The sequence below is a fragment of the Fulmarus glacialis genome, unplaced genomic scaffold (genome assembly GCF_000690835.1).
Source record: "Fulmarus glacialis isolate BGI_N327 unplaced genomic scaffold, ASM69083v1 scaffold26800, whole genome shotgun sequence".
NCBI classification, from domain to species: Eukaryota; Metazoa; Chordata; class Aves; order Procellariiformes; family Procellariidae; genus Fulmarus; species Fulmarus glacialis.
The window spans coordinates 338-27,852 of NW_009189990.1; the positions used below are offsets into that span (position 1 = coordinate 338).

The 27,515-nt window shown below is 39.9% G+C and overlaps 1 protein-coding gene across 1 annotated transcript; it reads left to right on the forward strand.

Annotated features, from left to right (window-relative positions):
• Nucleotides 1-1,214: 1,214 nt before the first annotated feature.
• On the forward strand, nt 1,215-27,391 carry DHX9 (DEAH (Asp-Glu-Ala-His) box helicase 9; the record flags this gene model as incomplete). Its single annotated transcript, XM_009584168.1, has 27 exons — nt 1,215-1,362; nt 1,595-1,599; nt 2,627-2,738; nt 3,017-3,129; nt 3,533-3,678; nt 6,813-6,859; nt 7,507-7,643; nt 8,256-8,345; nt 8,441-8,602; nt 9,948-10,025; nt 10,352-10,543; nt 11,054-11,195; nt 11,723-11,805; nt 13,012-13,168; nt 13,829-13,929; nt 14,768-14,981; nt 15,179-15,273; nt 15,463-15,536; nt 16,199-16,351; nt 18,068-18,228; nt 20,177-20,288; nt 20,958-21,119; nt 21,279-21,406; nt 22,447-22,676; nt 24,945-25,060; nt 25,941-26,141; nt 27,150-27,391. Coding segments are annotated over 27 exons (3,601 nt in total), but the record flags the coding sequence as incomplete, so codon positions are not given.
• Nucleotides 27,392-27,515: the final 124 nt, after the last annotated feature.

Below are 27,515 nucleotides of genomic sequence, written 5' to 3' on the forward strand. Positions count from 1 at the left end.
CTCCCCCGTTTATCTTCCCCACCGATAACAAAACTGAGCAGCACAGTGATATTAAACCAACTTTAGAGGTATTGCAAGCGGGATTGAGCATTGCTCAGATGAAGTGGTTGTATGGACAGTTACGTTGTTGAACCATTCTCTGTTTTATATGTTGATGCCCCGTGAGCATCCGTAGAAACTTAACAGATGAACGGATAGATCTCACTAAAACATTCTTTTTTACTGATTTTCACAGTCTGGTACGATGGTTGTGAATCCAGTATGGTTACTGTTTGGTTGGTGGTACTGTTGTCCTGGTAGACTGATAGTCAGTGCTGAAAGTGGAAGCTCGTTATTTGGAACCAGTTAAGCAGAATACTAGCAAAAGTATGGTGTTTGATGAGAGAATGGGTGTTGGCCACCAGTGTGATTCAGCACGGAAGGACAAATGCAGTCTAGCGTTAGCAATGTTGTGCAAAACTCTGGTTTAGGCCAGCTGGAATGTTACATGCAAGTCTGCTTGCTTTTTTTTTTTTTAAGAACAACAGCTAGCTATAGTAAAAAGCTGTTTACATAGTCAGCACAGTGAAGAGTAGAAATCAGAAATGCGTAAGTGCTCTATCCAAGTGAAGGTGAAATGAAATGGAGTTGCTGACTGTAAATGTGAAAAAAAAAAAAAGAAAATAAGATGAGGGGCAGTGGTTGCAGAAAAGCAGGTGTAAAATATCTGGTTAGTCTGAATTTTCAGTAAATTTCTTGTGATGAAGTTTTGTAGCAGCCTGTCAGGGAAGCTAACAGGATATAAAATTGCTCTTCTAAAGCTTGGCTCTAAGTTTATGAAATACATTGCATCTTGCTACCTGTAATAATGTGGAGCGACAGTAGAGGACACACAAGCTCCTTGATGTTTGGGATTAAGGTTGAGGAAAGTGAACCTGGGCAGAGTTTGCTGCTGTGTTGGTAGTATCCCTTCCTACACGGATTCGTTTTCTTCAACAAGGTTTTGGGAAACACTCATACTCTCTGAGAGTGGACTGTGGGTGTTTTCTTTAACAGGTATAAAGTATACATTCAAAACCTACAGAAATATATATATATGTATAATGATACGTAACAATACTTAGTAATAATATTTTTCCTGCACTTATTAGCAACTGATATTTGGTGTTTCAGTATTATTGGTTTTCAAGACACTTTCACTTGTACGTGCCACAGATCTGTATTTTTATTTGCAGGTTCGCGTGGAAGGCTTTAACTACATCGGCATGGGCAATTCCACTAACAAGAAAGATGCGCAGAGCAATGCCGCTCGAGACTTTGTCAATTACTTGATTCGGGTGAATGAAATGAAGAGAGAAGAAATTCCTGCTTTTGCAGTAAGCTGCTCTTTCTCCTTACCAAAGGCTAATCTTTAATTGCAGTGCTGTGCATCCAGTTGCATTTCTTCCCTGGAGGTCAGTCTGGCACCCGTGTGCAGTGAAGAAGACTGAAAGTGCAGGACTTCTGCTTGCAGTGCTGGAAACCTGGAATATATGTAGGGAATGTTGTAGGCTAATCTGGTAAAAACAGCTGCATGTTGGTCTGCATAACTGATGAGGCTGGAGAGAATTCAGAGTCCCTGTAAGGTGCAGCCGGACTTGAATACTGTGCTGAATACTCACACCTGACACTGGGAATTGTTTTAAATGCATGTTATGATATATAATACTATGTACTTTTAAAAAAAAAAAAAAAATCACATCTCAAACCAGACATTGAAAATTTGGCTTTTTTTAAACCGTAAATGTTTCTGCCTTAGCTCCTCATGTATAATAGAATCACTGCTTTTTATGATGTTTTATGAACTATGCAAGCATCAGCAATGACTATCACATAAAAGCTGAGGAGGAAGGTAACTCTATCTTTACAGCGATTTTAGAGAACAGTAAATAAAGCACGAAGCTACGTGTTATGCATTGAAAGAGTCTTTTTCTAGTGCCTCATTAAGGATGTATCTGCGTAAGATAGATAGTTTGATCAGTGGAAGCAGTGTCCCTGCGTCGTTAGCCTAGGGGAAGCCTAATGATAACAGGACCTGTATTGTTTCTGATGTACCAGTTAGTTTCACAGCAATGCAATGTGTTGCATAGCTAGATCCTAAAAAGGGATAGCGTGTTCTGTATCTTGAATAAAGGAGAGGTGGTGTGATCGGTTAGCTAAACCTACACATCTCAAAATGGGAAGAATTCAAATTGTAATGATTAACCACAATTTTGTCATTTCCGAAGGGTATTAGTGTATTCTTACAGTGATTTTTTGTGTGTTCGTAAGTATATTTGAGTTTCCTTGGATATACGATAGGGACTGGTATCTGTTATTTTATCCTGGGTGCTGAAACAGTTGATTTTATAATTGCTGAACTTCGGCAAGTCAGGGCTACTTGTTGGTTGGAAATCTTGTTACAGAACACCCACAAAAAGCCAAATATTCAGCAATTGTATTCCTTTCAGTTTTTAAAAGGGTGTTACCATTGGGGATTACTGCTGGGGGTAACTATTGCGCAATGATGCATGATCTCCTTAAACTGCCTGAACAGTTTTCTAGCTAAATAGTAAAAAGGCTTATTGTGTACAAATGTGCTGATATTTCCCTTCATTCTCTTTCCTAGCCAGCAGCTGGTGATACTCCTGATGGACATGAAGCAGCTGGAGATGTTACTGGTTCCAGTTCTAGTTTGGGTGGACCTCTTCCTCCACATTTGATTATAGAGGCTGAAATAGGTAAGACTGTGAAAACTGTAATTTACATGTATGCGGATGTAATATATGCATGTAGATTTGGGTGGGTTTTTTTTTCTCCCAGAGAGCATAATTCTGCAGACAGAAGACAGGTAACAGTCGTTGTAGTTTTGAGGCAGAGGTGTGAATGACTGCATGAGATCTGAGGGACTGGTCATGTCCTGTTGAGATTGCCAGGCAATACCTCTCCATTGCTAAGAACATGTTTTGGGGGAGAGTTATTTTGGTTTTGTTTTGGTTTTTTTTTCCCCACGTGGTAGGCAATGGCCCAGCTGCAGCGCCTGGAAACTCTGGCAATCGTGGAGCTCAGTGGGATCGGGGTGCAAATTTGAAAGATTATTATTCAAAGAGAGAGGAGCAAGAAGTGCAGGCAGTAAGTCATTCTATGTAATTCTCCTTTACTTTCGTTCTTAAATAGGTATCTTTCGCTCCCTTTCATTTGTTATTAGCATTTATAATCAAGCTTGCAGTTTTCATTTGATATTTTGCTGTTGGTTTTAACTTAAGCTGCAGATTTACCTGCTGGCTTTTAACAAAGGTAACTTGTTTAAGCCAAGAACAAAATAAATCACTCTGGATACTGTGAATATCCAATTGTTTGTGTAGAGATTTTGTTGTGAAAATAAGGAAATACTGAGGACTTTTTAGCATTTTCTGTAACGTCTTAATTGATTTATGGCATCTAGACAATTTGTTTCAAAGACTTTTTATAAAAATAATGTTTAAAACTGAAATCTATTAGAAACCAGTAAATGATACTTTTTTCCCAATATTAGACCTCGGAGTCAGAAGTGGACTTAAATGCCGATCTTCACGGGGGTTGGATCTTGGAAAATGCCAAGGCACGTCTGAACCAGTTTTTCCAAAAGGAGAAGATTCAGGAAGAATATAAATACACTGAAATGGGTCCTGATCACAACAGGTTTGGCAGTTTTAGTCACCTAATGCGTATGAAGGGTTAGAAATATTTTCGGTGACAGTGGCTAATTACACTTATTTGTGGTGCTCCATAGTGCCGTTTGAGAAAGCTGTGTTCTTTACCAGGCCCAACAACCATCCCTAAATCTTGAAATGGGGAGTGCCAAGATCTGAGTGACTCTGAAGAAATTTCTGTCTGATGTTTTTCATGGATGTGCAGCTTTTAAAATGATTGCTGTGCTCTAGCTAACTGTTGAGGCGTCAGTTTGAGCGGAAAGCATGCTCAATTGCTTGCGGTAGTTGTTTGTATGACTGTAGTTACCTTTGTACATTTTGAGTAAATTTTAAATACGCTTACATTTGCTTATGTAGAAATGTGCTTTAAGGACATTTTATTATTATTTTTATTATGATTAACTTTTTTGGCAGCAGAGTATTCTACTGGAAAAATTAGTTTGGCAGAATCTTCCCGGAGGAGTTTTGGGGATCTTAAATTTCAGTTGAAACCAGCTGGGGTATTAGTCTTTTTTGGCTTTCTGCCCAATCCATCAGAAAATTTACATGTGCTTCTCCCAAATGAAAATAACGCATAACAGATTATGCATAAAGAATTGATGGTTTTGATTTTTTTACCCCTGTTTGGAATAGTCTTTACAAATAATCAAAACTTCAGGACATTGTATTGTTTCTTGTGAAACATAATTGTATGTTTTGTGGTCGGAAACAATGGCATGCTGCTGCTGCTGGATTCTTGTTGCGTTTTGGGGTTTTTTTGCATTATATAAATTTGTTTTCTATGAGAGTTTTTTTTTTTTTTAGAAAGACAAGTGAATTTTCTTATTACAGTCTTCCATGAGAGTCTCACTTGCAGGACTTCTGGTATTCTTTTGTGGTTAAGTCTTACAAGCATTTAGAACATCTGAAATATGTGTATTGGTGTCAGAAAGTTCTAAATTCTCATTTAAAACCTATTTTCAAGTCACTTCATCTCCATTTATGTTTTCAAGCAAGGACATTTCTTTCCCTTAAATGAGTAACATAAAAAATTAGTTCGTGCAGTACTAGGAATTTTAAATATGCTTGTTGCAGATGTAGTTCTTGAGCACTTCTTTTGTTCTGTATTGCAGATTATTTGTGCAGCTCATTTTGTTAGGCCTTCTGCAGGTAAAAAGCATTAAACCCCATGTATTCAAATGCATATAATCTCGAGCAGAATGAGGTGGCCACAGATGACAGTATGTTTCTCAGCCCACTTACTGTTCTTCCAGAGAGCATTTCAGAATTTCGTATTTACTACATCCAGGAAAGCATGTGTGAAATGCCCTGGATGGAATGGCAGAAGGGGGAACTATCTGTTGCAACGGATCGGATAGGGGTTCGTTGAGAGAGGGCAAATTATTGGATTTAATGCTTTTAGTATGTGTAACAGGAAAGGACTAATTTCAGATGTTTTTGGAGTTTTGAGGACAGTAATATAGTTTGGTTTTGTTTTTTTTTTTTTTTAAGAAATACCAGTTGCCATGTATCTTACCAATCTGATTTTTTTTTTTAACATAATAGTCTTTATAACAGAAATGTCAGCCTTGCTTTCGGAGATTTTTAAAGGAGAAATGTATTTTTGTTGTCAATTAATCATAGTCACATGGTATAAGAACTTAGTAATAGCTGGAAAATTTGGATTCGGAAACTTTATTATTATGACGGAGGGTATAAATTGTAAATATAAACATGGCTCTCCTAATACACAAAGTATGAACTAAATATTAAGGGATGGGATGTGGCTTTTCTGTTTTGGGATTCCATCGGTAGCGTGGCATGCCTTTGCCTCCTTGTGTTCCTACTGAAGATGGTAGCAGCGAGCCACACCAAAGATCTGTGCGTGTTCACACACGGGCTGCTGAGGCTGTACTAAACAATCACATGGGATTCTGCTGCGAACTGATTTCTGGTGTTGCTGTTCTCCCCTTAGGTGGAGGAGAATGAGATTGAATGCTGACTGTAGGCCTGGCTGAGAAACATACTGTCATCGGTGCCTTAGTTGGCTGTTGTGTCCCTGAAAGCCAGTGGCCTTTGACCCATGAAGCCACTGTGCCTGAAGGTCAGTTCACTGGTAGTACAGGAAGGAGTTCTAACTTGAAATTTAAATCCCTCACTTAACCTTTTTTGTTTGTTTGTTTACAGCAAGAAATGAACGACACAGATGCAAGGCTCTGCCTGCAGCTGTGGAAGTACCAAGGCATAGTTTTCAAAGAGGATCTCAGTCTGATAAAGCCCAGTCGTACATCCTGAATCACATTTGCCAGTTTAAATCTTGTCTTACAAGAATTTGGCTTTCATTTTTAATCTGTGCAAATACATGCTTAGGTTTGTGATTCTTAAAAACATGGATCTTGGTTTCCATCATCCTCTGTTGACATATGTCTTTCTCATTTTTTTAAGCCTAAACTAATATACCAGTTGAGCTTTAAATGAATTGATTGCATGCCTACTAGGCAAACTATTACATTTGCTGCGCAGAGTTACTTTTGACTATAGGCTGTTCCCAGAGTATGGCAATAAGAGCTTCATGGAAATTCAAGTATTCTGTCTCCTTCTGTGCAGATATGTTTAATGGTCTTTGACAAAGGGACCTGGTTTAGTTTTGTCTGTGCTCTGAGCTGGCCAAATGTGTGGCAAAAACCAGGGTAGCTGTATTAAGTGTTGCACCTGAGTTAATATACCCAGGCTACATATACTATATGTATACCCGGTAGCCTGGGTATACATATATATACACACATATATACATGAGTATAATGTGGGTTACATTAACGTGCTATCTGCTTTATAATAGTTGCCTTAAACTTAGACAACTCAGAGCGTATTTCCTAATAATGCGGTTTTAAATTCCAATGCCGAACGGTGGCATTTGCAGGACTCTTCTTAATAGATGTACTGGTTCTATTGACGGCAAGTCTGTTACCTACTAACTTGGGGTTAAAGGGACTAAAAGCAGTAATGTTTTACCTTGGCCATTGATGAGTTGGGAATGTCTGACTGAGGACACAGAGATCTTTGCCTAGAAAAATTGGAAAAAAAAAACAGTGTCAGTGCCAGCTATAGATAATTGTACCTTTGTGTTTTTTCTTTCTCTTACAGGAGCTTCATTGCAGAAATGAACATTTATGTGAAGCAGCTGGGCAGAAGTAAGTGCTTCCATTTATTTTTTACCTTAGCAAGAGATAGGTGTTGGTACAGAGGAATAGGTCATACCCGTGGGTACAGACTTTTATAGGTTATGTGTTGGAGCCACTTCCAGAGGTGAAGGTTCATGTGTGTTTCCAGATGTGAAATCTTTTTTCTGTGTGCTGCGCTTGTTGCGTTCTGCTGCTTCTCCATTACATGCTTCCACTAATCTTTTTTCTCGCTTTTTGAGATACGGCAGGTTTTGTCTGTCTTGATCACTTGTTCTTCACATATCTGAGAAATGCAGGTGTCTAATATGTTCCCAGGCAATGGGCGTGCTGTCCATACCATACCCGTTTACGTAGAGCTTGCTGTGAAATTTGTGTAATGTTGCTGTGTGGTATAGGATAATCATACTTCGTTAGACACTGAATGCAGAAAAAACTTTACAGGAATTCCCTAGGAAGTCAGTAAGTAACATTACACAGCTAGTGCAAGTCGGCTAATGAAGGGCCCTCACTGGATTTGATGTTGGAACTCTGGATTTATCAAGATCTGAGACTCACTGGCCTGTGTGAACAACCACAAAGCCCATTTCAGAGTAGTATCTTCTGTGGAAACTGTTTGACTCATCAGCTACTACAGCTCTGAACTTTGTGTGCTGCAGGGATTTTCAGTCGTGAGCATGGATCAAACAAAAAGCTGGCAGCACAGTCCTGTGCCCTTTCCTTGGTTCGACAGCTCTACCATCTTGGTGTCATAGAACCTTATTCTGGACAGACAAAGAAAAAAGAAGGAGAATCGGTGAGTTTGGTAGAAGGGTCACAAATCGTTGCTTTCCTTTTAATAACACACAAGCACTCTCTTATAAAGATGAGTGAGTTAGAGTTTGCTCTCAATATTTAACAGCTTACGAGTTAATAATAATTTTGATTCTTTAGACCAGCAACTGTTTCTGGTCTGGCCAGTGATTTGGATCAGAAATAGAACTTCGTGTGTGAGTGGAGCAGTAAACTAGTTTTACAGCATATTAAATGAAATAGGATTTGTAACAAATGCTTTTTTCAGTATAAATTTTCTAGAAGCTTAAAGATTTATGTTTATGCTATGTACAATTCTTGGCTATTTCATTTCATTCTCTGGCACGTTAGCATTTTTTTGGTATTCGGTTACAAGTTCAGGAATGTTTTCCTCTGAAATTAAACTCAGATATTTAAAAATATTCTACGGATTCTTGTTGGATGAAAAGTTGGCAAAATGTTTCAAGAATGTGAATTTTGAACTGACGGTACTCTTTGGCCTTGTTTCACTAGGATCTGTTTGATGGTTCAGTGTACTCTCTGGTAGCCTGTGGTTCTGGCTACCGCTGTCTGACTTTTTTTGTATATCAACATGTAGTTTTTAAACATTTAATAGGTGGAACCTTACGAGGTGTCGCTGTCTTCTGACTTAGAAAATCAGCTGCAAAACACTGTACGGGAACTCTCTCTGGAGATTGTGCCTTTGGTGAGTGTGCGGTTCAGATACTCCAGTATTTAACATCAGGCCTGCTTGTTTAATACTTTTATCTTTCTTTGCCCCCTTTGCTTTTGGATTTATAGCCTGAAGATCCCAGTAATCCAGTTCTGATTAATGTTGGAAAGTTGGCTCATTTTGAACCATCGCAGAGACAAAGTCATACGGAAGTTGTTCCATGGTCACCACCTCATTCCAACTGGAACCCTTGGACCAGCTGCAATATTGACGAGGGTCCTCTAGCAAATGTAAGATAGCTTAAATAATTGATTTGTTGTTTGTTTTCCCCATGCTTCTGGAACTTTTAAATGCTTTTTTCCCCCAGGATTTAAAGTATGAGCTATTCCAAAGGAGAAAACAGGCCACTGATAAAATTTCTTCCCTTCTTGACCTGGAGGAAGGGAGTCTTTTCATTGGTAGGAGTTCTTTGTATTTACTTCATGTTTTATTAGGTTCTTGAGCAGCAGTGTCTTGGATGTCCCAATTCTTTGCTTTGTTTTTTTTGCCTGCTGTTGTGCAGCCCATGCAAAGTTCTAATTGAAATTACAAGGTAAGCATAAGGGCATGTCATTTATAATTTGCTAGCCTCTCTTTCCCGTATTTCCATGCTAGGACTTTCTTTTCTGGGAGGAGAAACTGCTCCAAGCCGGTGTCACTACACAATCACCCTGCTTGCTTTTTTTGTCATTTCTAGTCCCATTCACCACAGAACAAATGAAAAACAGCAATGTGGCATGATAAAACGAGGAAGAAGGGAAGAAATACTAGGTTGCCAGGTTCAGAGGCATAATTTAGCCACTGATATAACCTGGTCAGAAAAGACTCTTAGGGCAGGAACTTCAGTTTCCTACAACAGAGAACCAGACTTATGACCAAAATAATAATTTAGTACTACTTTTGACTGCAGGTTTTTTTCCATAAATGACATTAATTTAACACTGATCATTATATATTCACTTAAAAAATATGGAACTGATGTAAATTTGAGCATTGCTGCTTATTATTTACAGACATTGCAAATTGAGCTGGCTTCAAATCTCATTACGATTTCTGTGTGCTAGTTGTGGTACAGCTAACTTATTTTCAGTAAAACCAGTTAGCCCTTTGGTAACAAATTTGAATTTCTTTAGAATTCTTTCTTAGTTGAAATACAAGAGTTGCCTGATAAATATCCCTCTCTGCTCACTTTTCCCTTTTCAGCTAGTGTTCTGTGGATGGTTATGTGCTTACATTATCTCATTCCGTACATTAAAAACTCCTGCCTGAATGATCACCTAAGTATCTCATTGGCTTACTGCTGAATAGAGTGTGTTTCTCAAGCAGTTAAAGTATTTAAATTTGAACAATCATTCTTTTTCAGTATATTGGATCTTTCTGAGAAACTTCTTTGAGGATGGCCATTTAATTTTAACACACTGGGATGAATGAAATAGAATAGCTCATAGGCATAACTGGTTTCAGGGAGTTATGTAGGAAATGATCCTTTACTGATATTTGGAATCATTATGTTGGTGTGACTGATTTTATATTGAAGTTATGATATAGATAAGCAGAGGGGTCAAAAAGCCTCCGAACAATGTCTTGTCTTTGCAGCTCACTCCAGAGCAAATAAGCATGGATTTGAAAAGTGATTTCATGTACCGTTTGGAGCAGGATCAAGAATTACAAAGGGTAAGTGCGCTTCCTGTAACATGGCATGCTTGCGCTAGTCTTTTTCTTTTCCAGAAGAGGTTGAACATATCGTATACAAAGTGTGTAAGACTGGATTTCGGTAGTAATACGCACCGAGTTTTCAGAAGCGCTGGACATTACACTGCGATGGATGTGGGGCTGCATTGCGCTGTGTAAGGAAAAAATACAAACTATGATTTTTTGCTTACACCATTTTTCCTTTGTGTAAGCGAAACCTGTGTAGAAGAGTGAGATAAAAGTATGGATGTGGAGCAGAATAGGTTGATTTTTGGAGATTTTTGGAAATGTGCTGGATTTTTTTCCAGATCCAACAAGAGAGAGAGGCCTTACCTGTGAAGAATTTTGAAAGTGAAATTCTGGATGCAATCCGTCACAATTCTGTTGTTGTAATTCGTGGTGCCACTGGTTGTGGCAAAACCACACAAGTGCCACAGTACATCCTGGATGAATACATCAAAACCAACAGAGCTGCAGAATGCAACATAGTAGTGACACAGGTAAGGAACATGTTACAAATGCAACCACTTAAGTTTTGTGATCGGATGCTAGAAATCACCTACTAGGATGTGTTGAGAAATCTGATTATTGTTACAGGACATCGTTCATAAAAGTATCTCCTCAGCACTACGTGTAGGAAAAACCTCAGCATCATGTGTATTTTCATTTTGAGTGTTATTCTTTCATGTATCTACAGTTGGGATAATCTGGCTTGTACCTTGCCCAGGTGAAAACTTTTTGGCAGAGCGAGGGGAAACAATTTGGCAAATGCCAGCTGGTAGTTCCCATATATCCTTGTTTCCCTCCTCTGTAATTTTATGTGCAGAATTAACCATTTCAGAAGAAAAAAGCCTGCTGTTATAGATATTACTGTTTAATGAGTACTCTGTAAAGAAATCTTAGGAGAGGACACCTATAGCTTTTGTAATTCACTTTCTTGTTTTCGGTGGTGTTCTGATAAACTTAAAAAACTTCATCATTAACTTAGAGAAAACTTTTTCATCCCTCAGCCTCGGAGGATTAGTGCAGTTTCTGTAGCAGAGCGTGTGTCATATGAGAGAGGAGAACAACCTGGGCAAAGCTGTGGATACAGCGTGCGATTTGAATCTGTGCTTCCTCGGCCACATGCCAGCGTGATGTTCTGCACTGTAGGTCTGTATTGTTTTGTTTATGTTTGGAGCTTATTAATTATGGGTCTGAATTCTTTGAGTTAGCAGCAAAAGCAGAAACATGGTTATGTTAAAATTTTTAGAAAATCTGTTTAAAAGATTAACTGCTTTTTTTTTTTTTGATAGAATAAGTTTGCTGACGTACTGTTGTGCAGAGAAAGATTAAGATTGTTTTTTCAGAAGTATGATAATACAGGTCTAATACCGCGCAGAAATAATCTCCTGAAGAGATAAATTTGCCGTATATTTATTTTCCTTAAAAGACAGAAGGGGAAGCAGTATTGGATGGGAAAGAAGAAAGAGTCTTTCTAGTAGTAATACTTTATACCCTCCCCATCACTTGCACAAACAAAAGCATGGCAATTAGAGATGGGGCTGCAAAAGGTGCTGGGCAGCCTGTACGCTTCTTGATTTTTAAACCAGTGTAACTGTTCTTGATGAAATGAGCCAGGGCGGGGGGAAGACTGAGCTGTTACCTACATGAACATTTAACTACTATGTCTGTTTAAGGTGTTCTTCTGAGAAAGGTGGAGGCTGGGATCCGTGGCATTAGTCATGTTATTGTTGATGAGATCCATGAGAGAGACATTAATGTGAGTTAGCTGGTGATTACGATCCTATTTCTCTCTGTGCTTCTGTTCTGTTTAACTTTTGTGTCTGTTCTAGTGTAATTGTAAACATGTGAAAGGAAACTGCATTTTACGAATTGCTATATATGTGAGTTTTCCATCTTCGATAAGATTTTTAGAAATTCTTCTCTTCATTACTCCTTACCTGATTAAAAGAGCAAGGACTTGTGCTTACTTGCTGCCCTATCTCTTTTGCCTGTTACGACCTCCTTCTATATCCTGGTCCTCTCTGGAAAATAAAACACCAGTACAAGCACTTCTTGTCCGAATGCGGGAGCATGTTGAATGTCACTTTTATTTTGGAGTGCTTTTTCTACTGACAATGTTGTATTATTGTAACAGAACAGCAATGGTGTTTACAGAAGCTGCCATCTTGATAGTGACACATTTCAATTTGGTTTTGACACAAAGAAAAATACAGCAAGTTGAAAATAGAATTGGGGGAGGGATAGCATGTAACTTAAGAAACAGGAAACATTTTCTGTCCCCTTGATTCTATAGTTTTCAGCTTTGCCACACCAAGAGTGAGGGAAACTGCTAACTGCTTAAACTGCTGTTTAAGGTTGTTTTGACAGAATTTGGGGACTCATTTAGATGGAATTGCAATGCAGATTTTTCTGATCTCTTAATCTATCAAACTTGTATTAATGATGTAAAATACAAGTTTTCGAATTTTGAATGAGATTAGAATTTTATCTGTTGAACTAAGGGCCCACCTAACTGCATGGCAAAACTACATAAATGTCATGTTTAAATAGAACTATAAAACTTTGCATACAATTGCACTGATTCATTCCTATTTATTGTATGAACTATGGCTACTTTATACGTAAACCAAGTTTAAAAAGATCTTAGGTTGTACTGTATTGTTAGGAAGGAAGCAAACTATTTTTGAATGCTTTTCTTTAGTTTGTTTCATTCTGATAAAAGAATAACTCTTCTGTACACTGGAAATCCTACAATTCACTTGTCCCAGGAATTGCAGTATTTGCAAAATAAAGCACTGACAACTGTTTCTGGTTATAGAATATTGCTGTGGTAATTGTTACTTCTCTTGCCCAGCAAAGCTCTGGCTCAGTAAATGTATATGTCTGTGTAATTCTTTCTGGTCTCTTGGGAAGTTGTTGCTTCTTAGGAAATTAATGGTGCTCTTATTTTCTTTATATGCAGACTGACTTTCTCTTGGTGGTGCTGAGAGATGTAGTTCAGGCGTATCCTGAAATCAGGGTTATCCTCATGTCTGCCACCATCGATACTAGTATGTTTTGTGAATACTTCTTCAACTGTCCTATCGTTGAGGTCTTTGGTAGAACCTATCCTGTCCAAGGTAAATCATTGATTGAACTTTCAGGAACTGCTTTAGTTTTTTATTTTATGCTTTAAGGTCATGGGTACGGCAAGATATACATTGCTTTTGGATTGTCATGTGTTACACATGTGGCTTACCCTGGCAAAGAAGTCAGTAACACTGAATCATTTCACAGCCCCGTTTGGTTTAAAAACAAAACCAAACAAATAAACAATACTACCCCCCCCCCCAAAAAAAAACAACCCACACAACACCAAAACCAAAACAACAAACAAACCTGACCACACAAAACCCTACCACCCTAAAACACTACCACTTGGGGTAGTTTCCATTGGTGAATGAGAGAGTAATAGTCAAGCTGTGGTGTTTCAGATCAGTTGTCTGTGATATTGGGAATAATGGAAATAGCTTTAGATGAGCCAGTATTAAAAACAAACAAAGCAACCAGTAAAAAATCATGTGGAAGTATATTGAATAGAGGAATAATCATTGGAATAGTGTGGGAATAATTCTCATACCCTAGCTGACAGCCGAGGGGTTTTCTCCAATCTTGGCTTCATACTCTGAAACATCACGATTATATCAGGAGAATCTTGAGAGATGATACAAAGAATTTTGTTCCCTTACACAGGCTTCTGGTGGTCAGTCTTGATAACCAATGCTTGTCTGTCCTTGCAGATTATTTTCTGGAAGATTGTATTCAGATGACTCAGTTCATTCCTCCACCAAAAGAAAAGAAGAAGAAAGAGAAGGATGAAGAAAGTGGTGAAGATGATGATGTATGTTTGACTTTTTAATACGAAAAGTGCCAGTTAGGACTCCAGCTCAAGTGTAATTCATTCGGCATTGCTGAACTTAAACATTTTTAGCAGCTTTTGTATTTTTAATATCCGAGATTGCTGTTAACTTCAGAAATAGAATTTAATTTTCTCATTGCCCTTGGAAACTGAAAAAATTATTTTTTGTTGAAGCTAAAATTCTCATCTTTTGTCAGCCTACTTCTCTTTAAAGATAGAACTGAAATGCTTTTTAAAGTGAAAACATTGGTGACCTTGGAAGAAGAAATAGATACAGAAATACGAGCTCAGTGATACCTTTAAGGGTGAAAATTGAGGTTCTCTCCCTTCTTCTCTTGCAGTTGATACTGTTAGTGCTTACATACATGCATGCAAGAAACTATCACTTTCCTGATACAGCTTTTAATTGGTAGGTCTGAAATTACTGTTTAGGTCAGTTATTAGAAATTTTAAAAAATGATTAGTTTTTCTTGAGAGAAGCATTTTCTTCTCCTTCTTATGACGTTATCCCCATTCATCTGAATGGAAGTTAAATTAGTTTGATAGCTTCCTGCTGCCAATTTGTATTGAGTTCTAACTCAATGCAATGGAATTATAATTCCATTCTTGTATTAGAAAGCTGGGGAAGCAGGACTTGAACGGCTTATTGTGAGTCATTCTGTTAGCTGTGCCTGAGATGGTCTTCCCTATCCGCACATCTCATTTTCCTGTTTACCTGGCCAGCCAGTCTCCACAGGTTGAGCAAATTAATTTATATGATTTCTTTTGTGGTTTGTTTTTTTTGTTTGGTTTTTTTTGTTGTTGTTTTGGTTTTTTGTAGGCCAATTGCAACCTTATCTGCAGTGATGAATATGGCCCGGAAACAAAGCAGTCCATGGGTCAGCTGAATGAGAAAGAAACTTCTTTTGAACTCATTGAGGCCCTGCTAATTTACATCAAGACCCTGAATGTCCCAGGAGCTGTACTTGTCTTCTTGCCTGGCTGGAACTTGATATATACAATGCAGAAGCATCTAGAAATGAATCCACGCTTTGGTATAAGCAACTGTGTTCTATTATATTTCATCTCCTTTTCCAAAGGAAACTACTGACTGTGTGGAGCTGAGGGTTAGCTGAGTGGGAGCGAGATTGACTTGTCGTGAGAATGAATGGGTAGCAATGATTATGTTGTGCAAAGAAAAAATGAGATTTACACAGTAATAGTCACTGACCTTCTTGTATTCATGTTGTAGGAGGCCGCCAGTATAGAATTTTACCTCTGCATTCGCAAATTCCTCTGGAGGAACAGCGTCGAGTGTTTGATCCTGTGCCTCCTGGAGTAACGAAAGTATGAGAGCCTTCTCTTTGCGGAGTGTAACACACTTTGTTCTGTTGTGCTTTTGTGGAATGTATTGCTGACTTTTTTTAATAGGGGTTATGTAGTTTATCTTGCAGTAGTTAATGTAGTTTATCTTGCAGTCCATCCTTAACTTTTTCAGACCAAATATATTTCAATATGCATTTCCTGTTTTTATAGGTTATTTTATCTACCAGCATTGCTGAGACTAGCATTACCATCAATGATGTGGTCTATGTTATAGACTCCTGCAAGTGAGTTCATGAAGTAGCTTTTTGTTTTGTAAATCCTATTCTTTGGAATGCAAAAAAGGTTTTCTGAACACACAGAACTGCCTTGTGTTCCCATAGTCACAGAGCTGAATTTGAGGACTCTAACTCACTCGAGACAAATTTGCATTGTCTTTAGCCGTTCTACACAGTTACAAACCACACTGGCATTTCAGTGGGCTGGTTTTGGTCAGCTGCATTCGCGCTGGCACTATTCATGTGAGGTGTCACTGGGTCTCCATGCGTATTTGAAATATGTCGTCCGCCAAATGAATATTACAAACGCTCAGTGTATAGCTGATGGAAAATAGGAAGATGTTTGTAGTCTGTTACAGATCCTGTCTTGCTATGCATGTTCTCTGAGCAAATTACTCATAGGGATCTCATTAATTGCATGAGAATTTTAAGCTTTTGAGACAGTTGTGAAAACTTCATTCTGTGTATAGCTTGGGACACTGCTTTATAAAGAATATGATACTTTATCTTCCAGATGGATGGCTAACTAGCCAAAGCTTAGCTAGTCAAACAGGGTGGTTTGCTTCTTAAAAGCAATGTGGCAAGGAATAAAACAAGAACTGATTTGGCAGGGCTTAAGATGAAGAACATCTGATCTTAAGGGTTTGGGTTTTTTTTTTTTTCTGTGACAGACAAAAAGTGAAGCTGTTCACTGCTCATAATAACATGACAAACTATGCCACAGTCTGGGCATCAAAAACTAATTTGGAGCAGCGGAAAGGAAGAGCTGGACGTGTGCGTGCCGGATTTTGTTTCCATTTGTGCAGCAGAGCTCGCTTTGAAAGGTGAGGCTGTGCTCTTTAGAAATAAAATAACCTCAGAGAGTTCTCCCAGAACTGTTGTATGCTACTTCTGATCAAACTGGGGAAATAATTTCAGAAAGCACAGAGAGGAGATGTATGAAGTCAGTTAGTACTGGAATTCTTGGATATCTCAGTTCTTTTGCTTTAAAAAAATTACATACATTTATATGTTTTTACCTGTAGTATGAGGTGGGTAAATAGTTCATGACTTTATTATTAAGAACTTCACTGCAACCTACAGATTCTCTCAGAAGAAAAATAATGCTGCTTGGGAATTGAGGCAAGGCAGAAAAGAGCTTTGGAATGAGGATAAGGCTCTAATCTGCCTTCAAACATTGCGGGCCCCTGGCATCTTCACATAACAGGCAATTTTGTCCTGAAAGTGGTAAAAAGCAGGGAAGACAGATGTTACTTTTCCCTCCATCCCCATTCTGTGGCCAGGAAGCCCCTTCATGCTGCTGAACTGCTGCTCTAGCACCTTCCCTGCTGCTGAAACTTTTGACCTCTTCTATCTGCCAAGCTGTTTCTCAGTTACCAGAGCCATGGAAATCTTTTTGCTGGTTGCAGAAGTCTACGCAGCTGTTACACTGAGTGTTTGATCTCTCTCATGAAAGTTTCAGTGCCCCTTTCTCACACAGCGGTTAGAGCATAGCTGTTTTTGATGTTCAGCTTTTTGTAATCTCTGAAAGCATCAGCTGATCAAAAACTTCCCTTAAATTGCTCAAATTTATTTAGATCTGCTATCTAGTACAGTGAAATGATTTTAATTAAGAATTTTTGACAATGAACTGATTGTAGGCTACTGAAGTAATCATGGGACTTCATGACTTTAAGGTTACCTTCCTTCAAAGAATATAAAACCAAAATATACTAGCTCCATGATGCCTAGGAAGGAAAGAGGGTTTGTGGACTTGTGCAGAGAATCTTTTGAGAGATACTAGCTAAATCTCTACCAGCTGAATCTGGGTATCTGTTCAAGGTGTTTTGAGACCTTTTCTAGCTGTCTCTTGCTCAGTGCAGTCATTTCTAGGAGTTCATATTTCAACCAGCAAGCTAGAGGATCGCTAACAATACTGTGCTAAAGACTTAAGAGCTCTGTCTGTTTCTGTCAAGTCTTTTTCCTGCCAGAAAAACACCTTTGGAAAGCATCCAGCAAAAATACTTACTCTTCTTAGTGATCAAAGCAGAAATGTGCAGGAGGAGTTGGGTGGTTTGGAGTTGATAGAGGGGCACGTGGAGAAGCGCTTCTACGTAAGGCAGGCTGAAAGCACGTTGTCTGTCTCAGAAGTGGAACACCTTCCTTAGCAATGTAGGAGATGACTGTAAGGGGGCAAGCGTGGGGCTGGACACAGCCATGCTGCGAATCAGGCTTCAGCCATACAGAGTCTATATGTGGTCAGCTCATGCTAGAAACCACACCGGGTAGTGGTGATGGGAGGGCTATACCCTCTGTGCATTTCCACTTTTGCATTCCTCTGCATTTCCAAATTTAGCCCGAGATGAGAACTGAGAAGCAAGATAAATACTGGTAGAAGAGCCTAAGTTACAGGAGCACAATGAGAGTTGATGGGTTGGCTGGGAGGCGGTATTTGCTTTGGAGTGCGGTAGTTTATGGTGATGGAAAGACCCATTATGGTGATCAAAGCCTGTGTTCAGAAAAATGAACTTTGCTCTTTTTTTGTTCTCTTCTTATTCCAGACTTCAGACTCATATGACACCTGAAATGTTTCGAACACCACTTCATGAAATTGCTTTGAGTATCAAATTGCTGCGGCTGGGAGGAATTGGTCAATTTTTGGCCAAAGCAATAGAACCACCACCTTTGGATGCAGTGATTGAAGCAGAACGCACACTAAGAGGTATCGTTGTTTGTCCACAAGATGGTATGTTAATGAAGCTGACTGCAAGTGATTTCTCGTGTATAATGATCACTTACAGACTGCTTTAACATCTCTGGTTAGATTGTTTGTGTAGTAGCATGCTGTCTGAAACAGCAAGGTGTTTCCTGGATGCATCGTGTGGGTGGCAGTGTCTTTTGCAGCTGAAGAAATACTTGAATTCCCAAGTGGAGTGTCATTCCTTTAAGAAACTGGAGCCTTCAAACTTAAGGCTTGTTTTGTTATTTAACCAGTAACGTATGCTAGCTTCCAGCTTCCTGTTTTCCAGCTGTGGCACTGTTGTGTATGACATAGACTCAGTCCAGTGCCTAAGACATTTACAGAACTACTGTAAAAGTACTGAAAAAGAGAGGTTAGTAGTTTATTGTATAATTACCGGTTTGTACAGTTTGCTGACCCAAGATCTCAGTATTTTGTCAAGTAATTAGATCTCCAGTGTATGAATATGCAAGCATCAGTATCCTTCTAAAACAGGAGAAGCTGAGGTGGGGGTTAAGCTGTCTCCCCAGTTTCTTCAAGGAATTAACTAGAACGTGAGTAAAATGAAGCAGGGAGGAATCCTGAATTTATGCTTTAGATTTAAAGCAGTGATCTCAAATCTCAGCATGCTTTGCAAATGTCACTAAATAAGCATTTCTTAAAATTTCTAAGAATTGAAATATCTATTTGATTGTTGATTTTATGAAAAAATGGCGTGACGAGCCTACATTGCTTGTATACGGAAGGGAGATCAGAATGAAAAACATAACTAGGGATGTGTATTCAAGTTTCATGACTTTCTGATCTAAAAGTTGCTAGTGCTTTTCTTACACTGCAGGTAAGAAATGCAAAGCCAGGGGAAAAGGCAAATGTTTTCAGCTTTAACACCAAATAGACGTTTTTTGCATGTGCCTCCATTTCCTGGATGACCTGTGATTTTTTCAGTGCGTGTATACTACTAGTATATTTTTAGGATGGTGAGACATGCTGTTCTTCAAAATATTCTTTAGCCTTTTGAGTTCAGTAGATACCAAGAAAAATGGATTTGATAATGGCTAAGGAGTCCTTTATTTGTACGCTTTCCCATTTAATTGCTGAGGCCTGAAAGCTGTTTTTTTAAATGTAAAGCTTTTAGTTATGCTGAAGTTTCCCACAGTAATCTGTAAATAGAGTACTTGAACTATACGTTTGCATTTTTCATTTATATCTTAAAAGTGTTTTTAAAGATCACACTTGTATTATTTTTCTTTGTCATGCAAACTTAAAAAGAGTTCTGTGAAGTAGAGTTTAATGGCCAAATGGCTAGTAAGTTAAGGAGACTCATGAGACCCTTCAATCTCTACAGCAAACAGCCACAGTCACTTCTTTGACTTTATTATTGACAGAGGTTTGATAGCTTAGAGGATGAGCTCAGGTGATAATTTTTAGGTAATGGAAGGAGAGAAAGGCAGGCAAAGCCCCATGGAAGAGAGAGTTTGTCGTGCTCTCTTTTTGATGAACAGAGGGTTCAGTGATTTGCCCACCGCAATGAAGACTCTACAGTTGGCTGTGATAGGGCTGCTTTGATTTTCGTGAGGCAGAAATTATTTTAGATTAGTTAGAACAAATATAGGGACTTGAAAAAAACTTTAACAGTGTAATAGAGGTTTGTACAGAAGCAAACTAAAAAGAAATGGAAAAATATGTATGTGAATTAAATAGTAATTATTTTAATTGTGGAGGAGGTAGTAAAACATCTGTAAAGCTAAAGTAAAATGTGTTTATTTGACCTCAGACCAGTTTTGAAAATCAGGTTGGCAATATTGTAAAAACATTAAACCTAAATATAGGTGGGGTTCTATTTAAATACAATTATTAAAATTCTGAATTTCTTATCTAAGGATTTCTGGGATTAGATAACCGCCTTTGATAATAAGAGATCTTGTTTCAGAGCTTGATGCCCTCGATTCCAACGATGAGTTGACACCTCTTGGAAGAATCCTAGCCAAACTTCCCATTGAACCTCGTCTTGGCAAGATGATGATAATGGGCTGTATTTTTTAGTAAGTTTAGTAGTCTCAGTGGTCTTTTTCTTGTTACTCTGAGTTCCTGAGCCTCTAGATGTGCACTCTACAAGAGAAAAACCAGTACATCTAAATGAGCAATAAATGCTACAACTGGGGATAGGAAACTGAATATTCATGAGAGCAGAGGATAAATAACTTACAGTATAGGGAATAAAGTAGTCATGAAATTCAGAGTTAACTGCAAGGGGCCAGTAGAGGCTGAATACTTACCAATTAAGAGTGGGACTCTAAATACTTCAGTATAGCAGTGAGCTAGAGGTGGGGGAGATGTGAAATTCGACACCTCAATAAGAAGAAAAATGAATCCACACATTTTTCTTTAGCAGAAGTAAAGATCTGTTCTTTGTAATTGTGTTGGCTGTAGGGGTCCTTTTCCCCAGAAGAAGATAGTGTATGGATGGGGGGAAGGGGAAGGAAGATAGACAAAGGACTTGTGAACACGTGCTGTTGTGAAAGTACTGGAATTGGAGCTAATTTAACATCCGCTTCCAGGGAAGTGTTTCTGTGAAGAACTGTGGTAGATAAGGGCCAAATGACTAAGGTCTCTAGCGGAGAAGTTTTTACTGGTATCAACAGCCTGTAGCAGCTGCTGGCAGCAATACTGTGAATAAACCCGATCCTGATACCTTTTGTGGTTTCTTTCAGTGTGGGAGATGCTATTTGTACCATCTCTGCAGCCACCTGTTTCCCTGAACCTTTCATCAGTGAAGGCAAACGGCTGGGTTACGTCCATAGGAATTTTGCTGGGAGCAGGTTTTCAGATCACGTTGCTTTGCTCTCCGTCTTCCAAGCCTGGGATGATGCAAGGTATATTGTCTTGGCACAAAATTTGCTGAGAAGTTAGGGTAACACAGGGTGAGCAGTTTTGTGACCAGACTAGATATGTCAATGGATGCTACGACAGCTAAACTGTCGCACTTTTCCTTTTCTTGAACAGACTTCTAATTCACTCTGTTTGTTTTTTAGAATGGGTGGTGAAGAAGCAGAAAAAAGGTTTTGTGAACACAAAAGACTCAGCATGGCTACTCTTAGAATGACTTGGGAAGCAAAAGTCCAGCTGAAAGATATACTTATTAATTCTGGCTTCCCTGAAGGTGATTCTGCTTGGACATAGTAATTTAATGATTGCATTTTTCATTCTGAGATGACAAATAAACAAGATAATCTATGATGAATACACAAGCTTAGAGGCCTATAGTGGGTTTGCCATAAAGCTGTTCCGCCTTTACATTGCGTTCAGATGGAATTTTAGTGCTATCTCATTCTTTCGTAGTTGTTTAAACCAGAGAAGTTGTGGTGCAATATAGGAGATTTTGGAGGCTGAGGTTGGGGCTGCAGGATTAAAAATCTATTGAGAAATTGTCCTTAGAGAATGACCTCCCTGATTTTCTTTCTTCACTTGTTGCATCTCCAAAATGTGCTCTGTAAGTGCTGTGCTTTCTCCCTCCTTTTCATTACCCTTAAGGAGTCTGTGTGATCTAAAGACAGTGTGCTATGTGCCCTATGATTTTCTGGGTTCGTGCCCCGCAGGAGGGTTGTGCAGTAGTGTGTCATATTATTCAATTTTCTAAGGAAAAAAAAAAAATCTTAGTTGACCAGGTTCTGAATTTGCCTAATGTTCCTGAGGAGCTTGCTCAGTTACTTTTTGTTTATTTAAATTCTTTTAATTTTTTTTCTCCTCATGCTGCTAGGATCATTGCTGCATTTATCCTTAACTTTATTTCTGGGCAAGATGACCTGAAAACAAGCCACCAGAGACTCTGGGGAGCTTTGTAACAAATAAACTAATGAAAACATCCATTCTGACCTCCCCATCTGTCTCCAAAACAAATGACAGGAAACACACTCTGGTACAGCACATTCTGGGCAAACCCCTCTCTCCTTGTTTTTGAAGAGCTTGGGAGAGAAAAATGTCTCTTTGGAGTAGTATTTTTCAGCTTTTTGCTCTCCATGAATGAATTGAAAATTGAATGTAGGACTGAAATGCTTTGAGTGCAGAGGTCATTTGAGAACAGATGCATATCTACCAGTTGATTGAATCAGAAAATGCATTGATCCGGGATCCTAAACAACTCTGCTGTGCTGTCCTCCACGACCCGTGGATGCGAGCCAGTCTTCTGTTCTTTGTCAACAGAATGTTTGATGACTCAGCCGTTTAACAACACTGGACCAGATAATAATCTGGATGTTGTAATCTCCCTGCTTGCTTTTGGGGTCTACCCCAACGTCTGCTACCACAAGGAGAAGAGGAAGATTCTTACCACTGAGGGGCACAACGCACTCATCCACAAGTCATCTGTCAACTGCCCTTTCAGCAGCCAGGACATCAAGTATCCATCACCTTTTTTCGTTTTTGGAGAGAAGGTAAAGACTTCGAATTTGTTCTTGATCACGTGCTGCCACGTTGTCTAAGAGGCTCTTTTTGGTAAAGAAGCCATAAGAAAAAAAGCTACATTGTGTAATGTTTAGCTTGGTTTTTGGTTTTTTGGGGGTTTTGTTTGGTTTTGGTTTTTTTTTTTTTTCAGAAAGTGAACGTTATGTGGTCATGGTGTCGCTCAGCCTTTACAGTAACTTTCAATCAACCAAATTCAGTAGAAGTAGAGCTGCGTAGAAAGTTCCTGTGAGTTTTGTGAAAACAGCCAGGTTGTAGAGAAAGATCTAACTTAGTATTTTCTCTAAGAGGTTGCCTTAGGAGCTCTGCCATACTAATTAGGCACTAGAGAGTTTTTGCCCTTATCACTTCGGCTACTTATGAATCCGGAGAGAAAACAGGAACATGTAATATGGCAGTGGGGTGCTCCCTTTCTGGCATGTAGGTACTTTGTCATCTCCTGAGGACAAATCCCATTTCCCAAGCATCTCAGAAAAACCCCGAGATGCTTTCCCCAGGGTCCCCATGACCTTTTCCTCCATCCCATTAATTCTGGGTACTCAGTACATGGTGTACGTGTACACTTAAACCCCTGAGTGCTCTCATGTGCTCCAGTGATGGCCACCATGAATGCAGCTGCTCCTGCTCGCCCTTCTTTCAAGGAGCAAATGAAGGCAATGCCTTTGTGTAGGACGTAGCCAGGAGACAGTCCTCGGGCTGCCAGCCTGCTTGTGCTGCCTGTGCACAGTTACTCCAGCGCAGCGATCGGGAGGTCCAGAGGCGCTCGGTTGCCTGTTGTTGAAACCAGCTGTGCACAACACCGGGGTTCCTTCAGCCTGTGAGGTGCTGTAAAGATGTTTTTGAGAATAAGCATCAAATTAGCAAAGCTTCTTGCTGTAAGGAGAGCCTCTTAAGATCTTACAGCAGAGGTGATGCTGTAGGGGTTCCTTTTTTGTCACCTTGTCTACATTGGTTAGTTCAGAATTACAGTTTGTTTATGCTGATTTTTATATCCTCAGTCCTTTTTGCTGACATGCAACTTATTTTTAGTAATGCCAGATAAACCACTTCATTGGTAATAAATGGAATTTTGACTCCTTCGGGCACTGGCTGGGGGTTTGGCGTGATACTCTGGATTTCAGAGCTGTGGTGAGGCTTCACCTTTTCTTCACCCTTTATGACCCAAGGATCCCAAGTGGGTCAGACCTTTGATCTGCCTCAACCATTTCTGTAAAGTGAGCTCCCCTAAAAACACCAAAAGGCTTTTGACCTCAAAAAGCTATGCTTTATTAAACAAAAATACATATGGAAACTAAGAGTGACTAAGACTGTGGCTTAAGAGTGGCTAAGACAGCACCTGGGTGAGACTGGGGTGAAGGAAGGATTTATTTACCTGCTAAAAGAAAGTTTCTGAGGTCTGGTTGTCTGTGTCTTGCTGCATTTGGCAGACTCTCTCTGACCTGCAAGTTCCCTGCTCCTTCTACTGGCCATTTTTCTGCCACAATTTCTGTTCTGCAAGTTTCTCTCTATTGAGCATGTGTGGTAACTTCCAGGCAGAAGCAAATCTCCCTGAGGACAGACAAGTACAACAGATTCTGCCCATCACACTCCTGTGTGAAAGAAAGGAGGGAAAGGCTGTTAGGGTGGGAGGCTGAAATCCTAAGTACCACTCTTCAGTTCCTCTTTAAAATAAAGGGCAGTAGCCCATGTAGTCAGTGCTGTTATCTCTGGCTTAGGTCAGATGGCTTGTTATTGTCCAAGTGCTCGCTTCAAGGACAAGCTTAAGGTCTTGTTTCTATAAAATAACAAAGCAGGCTGTTTGCACGGACCTGTAGCAACTTCCAAATTTGCATGTGTAGGACCCTACTAAAGAAGCAAGACGAGCTTTTCATCACAGCCCCAGCAGTGCAGGAGGTGGGAAGATAACTCAGCTATGCCTGGTCATGTTTAGGTTGACAAAACATGAGATGGCTCTTGCAAAATGTCAGCTGCATAATTGCAGACATGCAGTCGTGGAAAAAGAAATACTTTTAAATGACAGGTAGTTTTTGGTGGTTTTTTTACACCAGCCAGTGCTGAATCCCTGTAAACGTCTGCCCAGCATTCAATTTTGTATGCGTGTGTGCTCTTGTAATTTCCTAACACTATATCTACATTATTTTGTGGTGTTGTTTTTACAAAATTCTCTGGTTTCAGTGGCCAGAGGAAGGTGTAGGGATCTGTTTCCCATTTCAAGAGTCGTATTCGTCTTCCACCTGCAGATTCGAACACGAGCCATCTCTGCCAAAGCAATGACCTTGGTGAGCCCGCTGCAGCTGCTTCTCTTTGCCTCCAAGAAGGTCCTGTCGGATGGGGAGCTCGTTCTGGTAGATGACTGGTACGGACCTCCTTGGTGCTCATAATGTTCAGCTCTATGAAAGAACACAGACTGAGGGGGAGTGGCTGCTAACACAGACATAAATCTCTAGATTTAATGCTAGAGCAAGCCATGCACTACTACAGGTTAATTGTGAGGGCATTACCTTTGTTTCCTATGAGGAAGGGAGAGGTTTATATTGGCAGCACTGTTTCATGCAGATTAACTGCTTAAATTGAAAACATGATACCAGGCAGTTTCCATAAAAACTGCTGGGTTTTTTTCCCCTTCAGCTGGAACATGAATGAGAGGTACTATGTATTTTGGACTTCCCCTTTGGAGAGGGGCTGAGGGAACCTTGTTTTTAAGTCTCAGAAACGCAGCTTGAGGAGAGAAATGCTAAGGATTTGGTGGTTGCCTCTGGCAGCATACATTTTATGGCCATGACTAAATACCATCTGGACGCCTCCCCTCCGGCCCCCAGTCAGTAAAACGGAGGTGAAGAATTGCTTAAGCTTATTTCACTAATATTTTTGATATTAGCCTGGAGCTTTCAAAATCTTAAGGAACCTCGTGTTTTTAGTTTACTTTATATTTTTGTATCTTTCTGTTTTGATGCTAGAGGTTACGTATTGGTGTTACCTGAGTATGTTAAATCTCAAGAGCAAATTTAAACAGAAGGATAGTTACGTTTTAACAATGTCAAATTTTAGGGATCTGGCAAACTTGCCTCCTGAATTTCACATCCCTTCGTTAACAAATTAGAATTTAAAAGATGAGAATAAAGATTTCTGGCTCGGTGTGTGCAGTACGCAATGAAAAACCACTCCACAGAACATCTTTCGTAACAGGTTCTCTGCTAGAAGTTGTAATACATGTAACGTAATTCTTTCTGCTCTAGGATCAAGCTGAAGATGCCTCACAACGCGGCTGCCTGCATCACTGCTCTGCGTGCTGCGATGGAGGCTCTGGTTGTAGAAGTGACTAAAGATCCTGAGATCATTCGGCAGCTGGACCCAGCAAATGAGCGAATGGTGAATGTGATCCGTCAGATCTCCAGGCCGTCAGCCGCGGGCATCAGCCTCATGGCTGCCAATGCAAGGTTAGCTCGGCTCCCTTGGCTTGTGCGGTCGGAGCTCTGGGGCGAGGAGCGCTCACCACCTCTGCCCCCAAGGACACCGAGAGCCTGAACAGAGCAGGTCAGAGCTGTCAGCCCCACTGCTCCCTCCCTGCACAGTGGCTGCAGAAGCCCAGAGCTAAAATCACCAGGAGAGTCTTGTCCCGTGTGGACAGGGGTGTCAGGCTTTTGTTTCAAAGTCAATAGTCTGAGTGTATGTCAAATCGTCATGCTCAAAGTCTGATGCAGACAGATCACTACCTGTTTCCACAGGAGGGACAAGCGGCTCTCAGGAATAAAAGCTGTCATCGCCTCTTCCAAAACACAATGACTTTTAAAGAAAAGATAATCCAAATTTATTTTGGGCAAACCTATTCAACTCTGTCTCTGGAAATAAAACAAATATTTGGCTGTGCCTGCACCCCTCCATTGCCCCTTGTTTTCATGTCTTGCTTCTGAAGCAAAGAAAAATGAAAACACCTGAAAGCTGTTAGTAATTTAAGGATCAAAACAAAGAACAGCTTAGATGTACACTGCTCTGTGTTTTGCAAGGAGCAAAACAGAGATCACTGTTCTTACATAAACAGGAACAGGGCTCCCTACGCATTTGTGTGAGCTGGAGAAGCGAGATCGAGGGGAAAACTTTCTATGCCAGGTGTAGACCTGGCTGAGGTTTAGAGGAGGGACTGCCTATGTGGCACATCAGGCCATTCCCAGCCTTTCTTTACTGAAGTGGAAAAGGTGCAAAAGTGCAGCTGTAATTCAAACATCATATCCTGTTCATGGAAAACAGAGGCGTCTTAACTGAGCATCTTGGCAACTGATTATTCTTCTTAATATTAAAAAAATGGAATCCATAAGATTGCAGCAAATATATAATGTTTCTCTTTGCCAGGTTCGGTGATGGTCCTCGGGCAACTGATTTATCTTCTTAATATTAAAAAAATGGAATCCATAAGATTGCAGCAAATATATAATGTTTCTCTTTGCCAGGTTCGGTGATGGTCCTCGCCCCCCCAAAATGGCTCGCTACGACAATGGAGGTGGCCTCAGAGGCTGGGGAGGTTACCCGCGTGGCCCTGGCTACAGAGGTAGAGGGTACGGCGGCTACAGCTACTCTGGCAGGCGCTCAGGAGGAAGAGGATACCAAGGTAGCTGGGGGGGAGGCTATCGAGGAGGAGGGTATCGAGGAGCAGGCGGTGGCTACAGAGGAGGCTGTGGGGATGCGGGGAGAGGTGGGTGGTAGTTACGGAAGTTTGGAGAAGCCTTTCCGGTTTGACAAGCGCGTTTCTCTCCCAAGTCCCTTCCTTGCTGTTATCAGTCTGTTTGCCATTTCAGTTCCTTAGTACAAGTACAGCT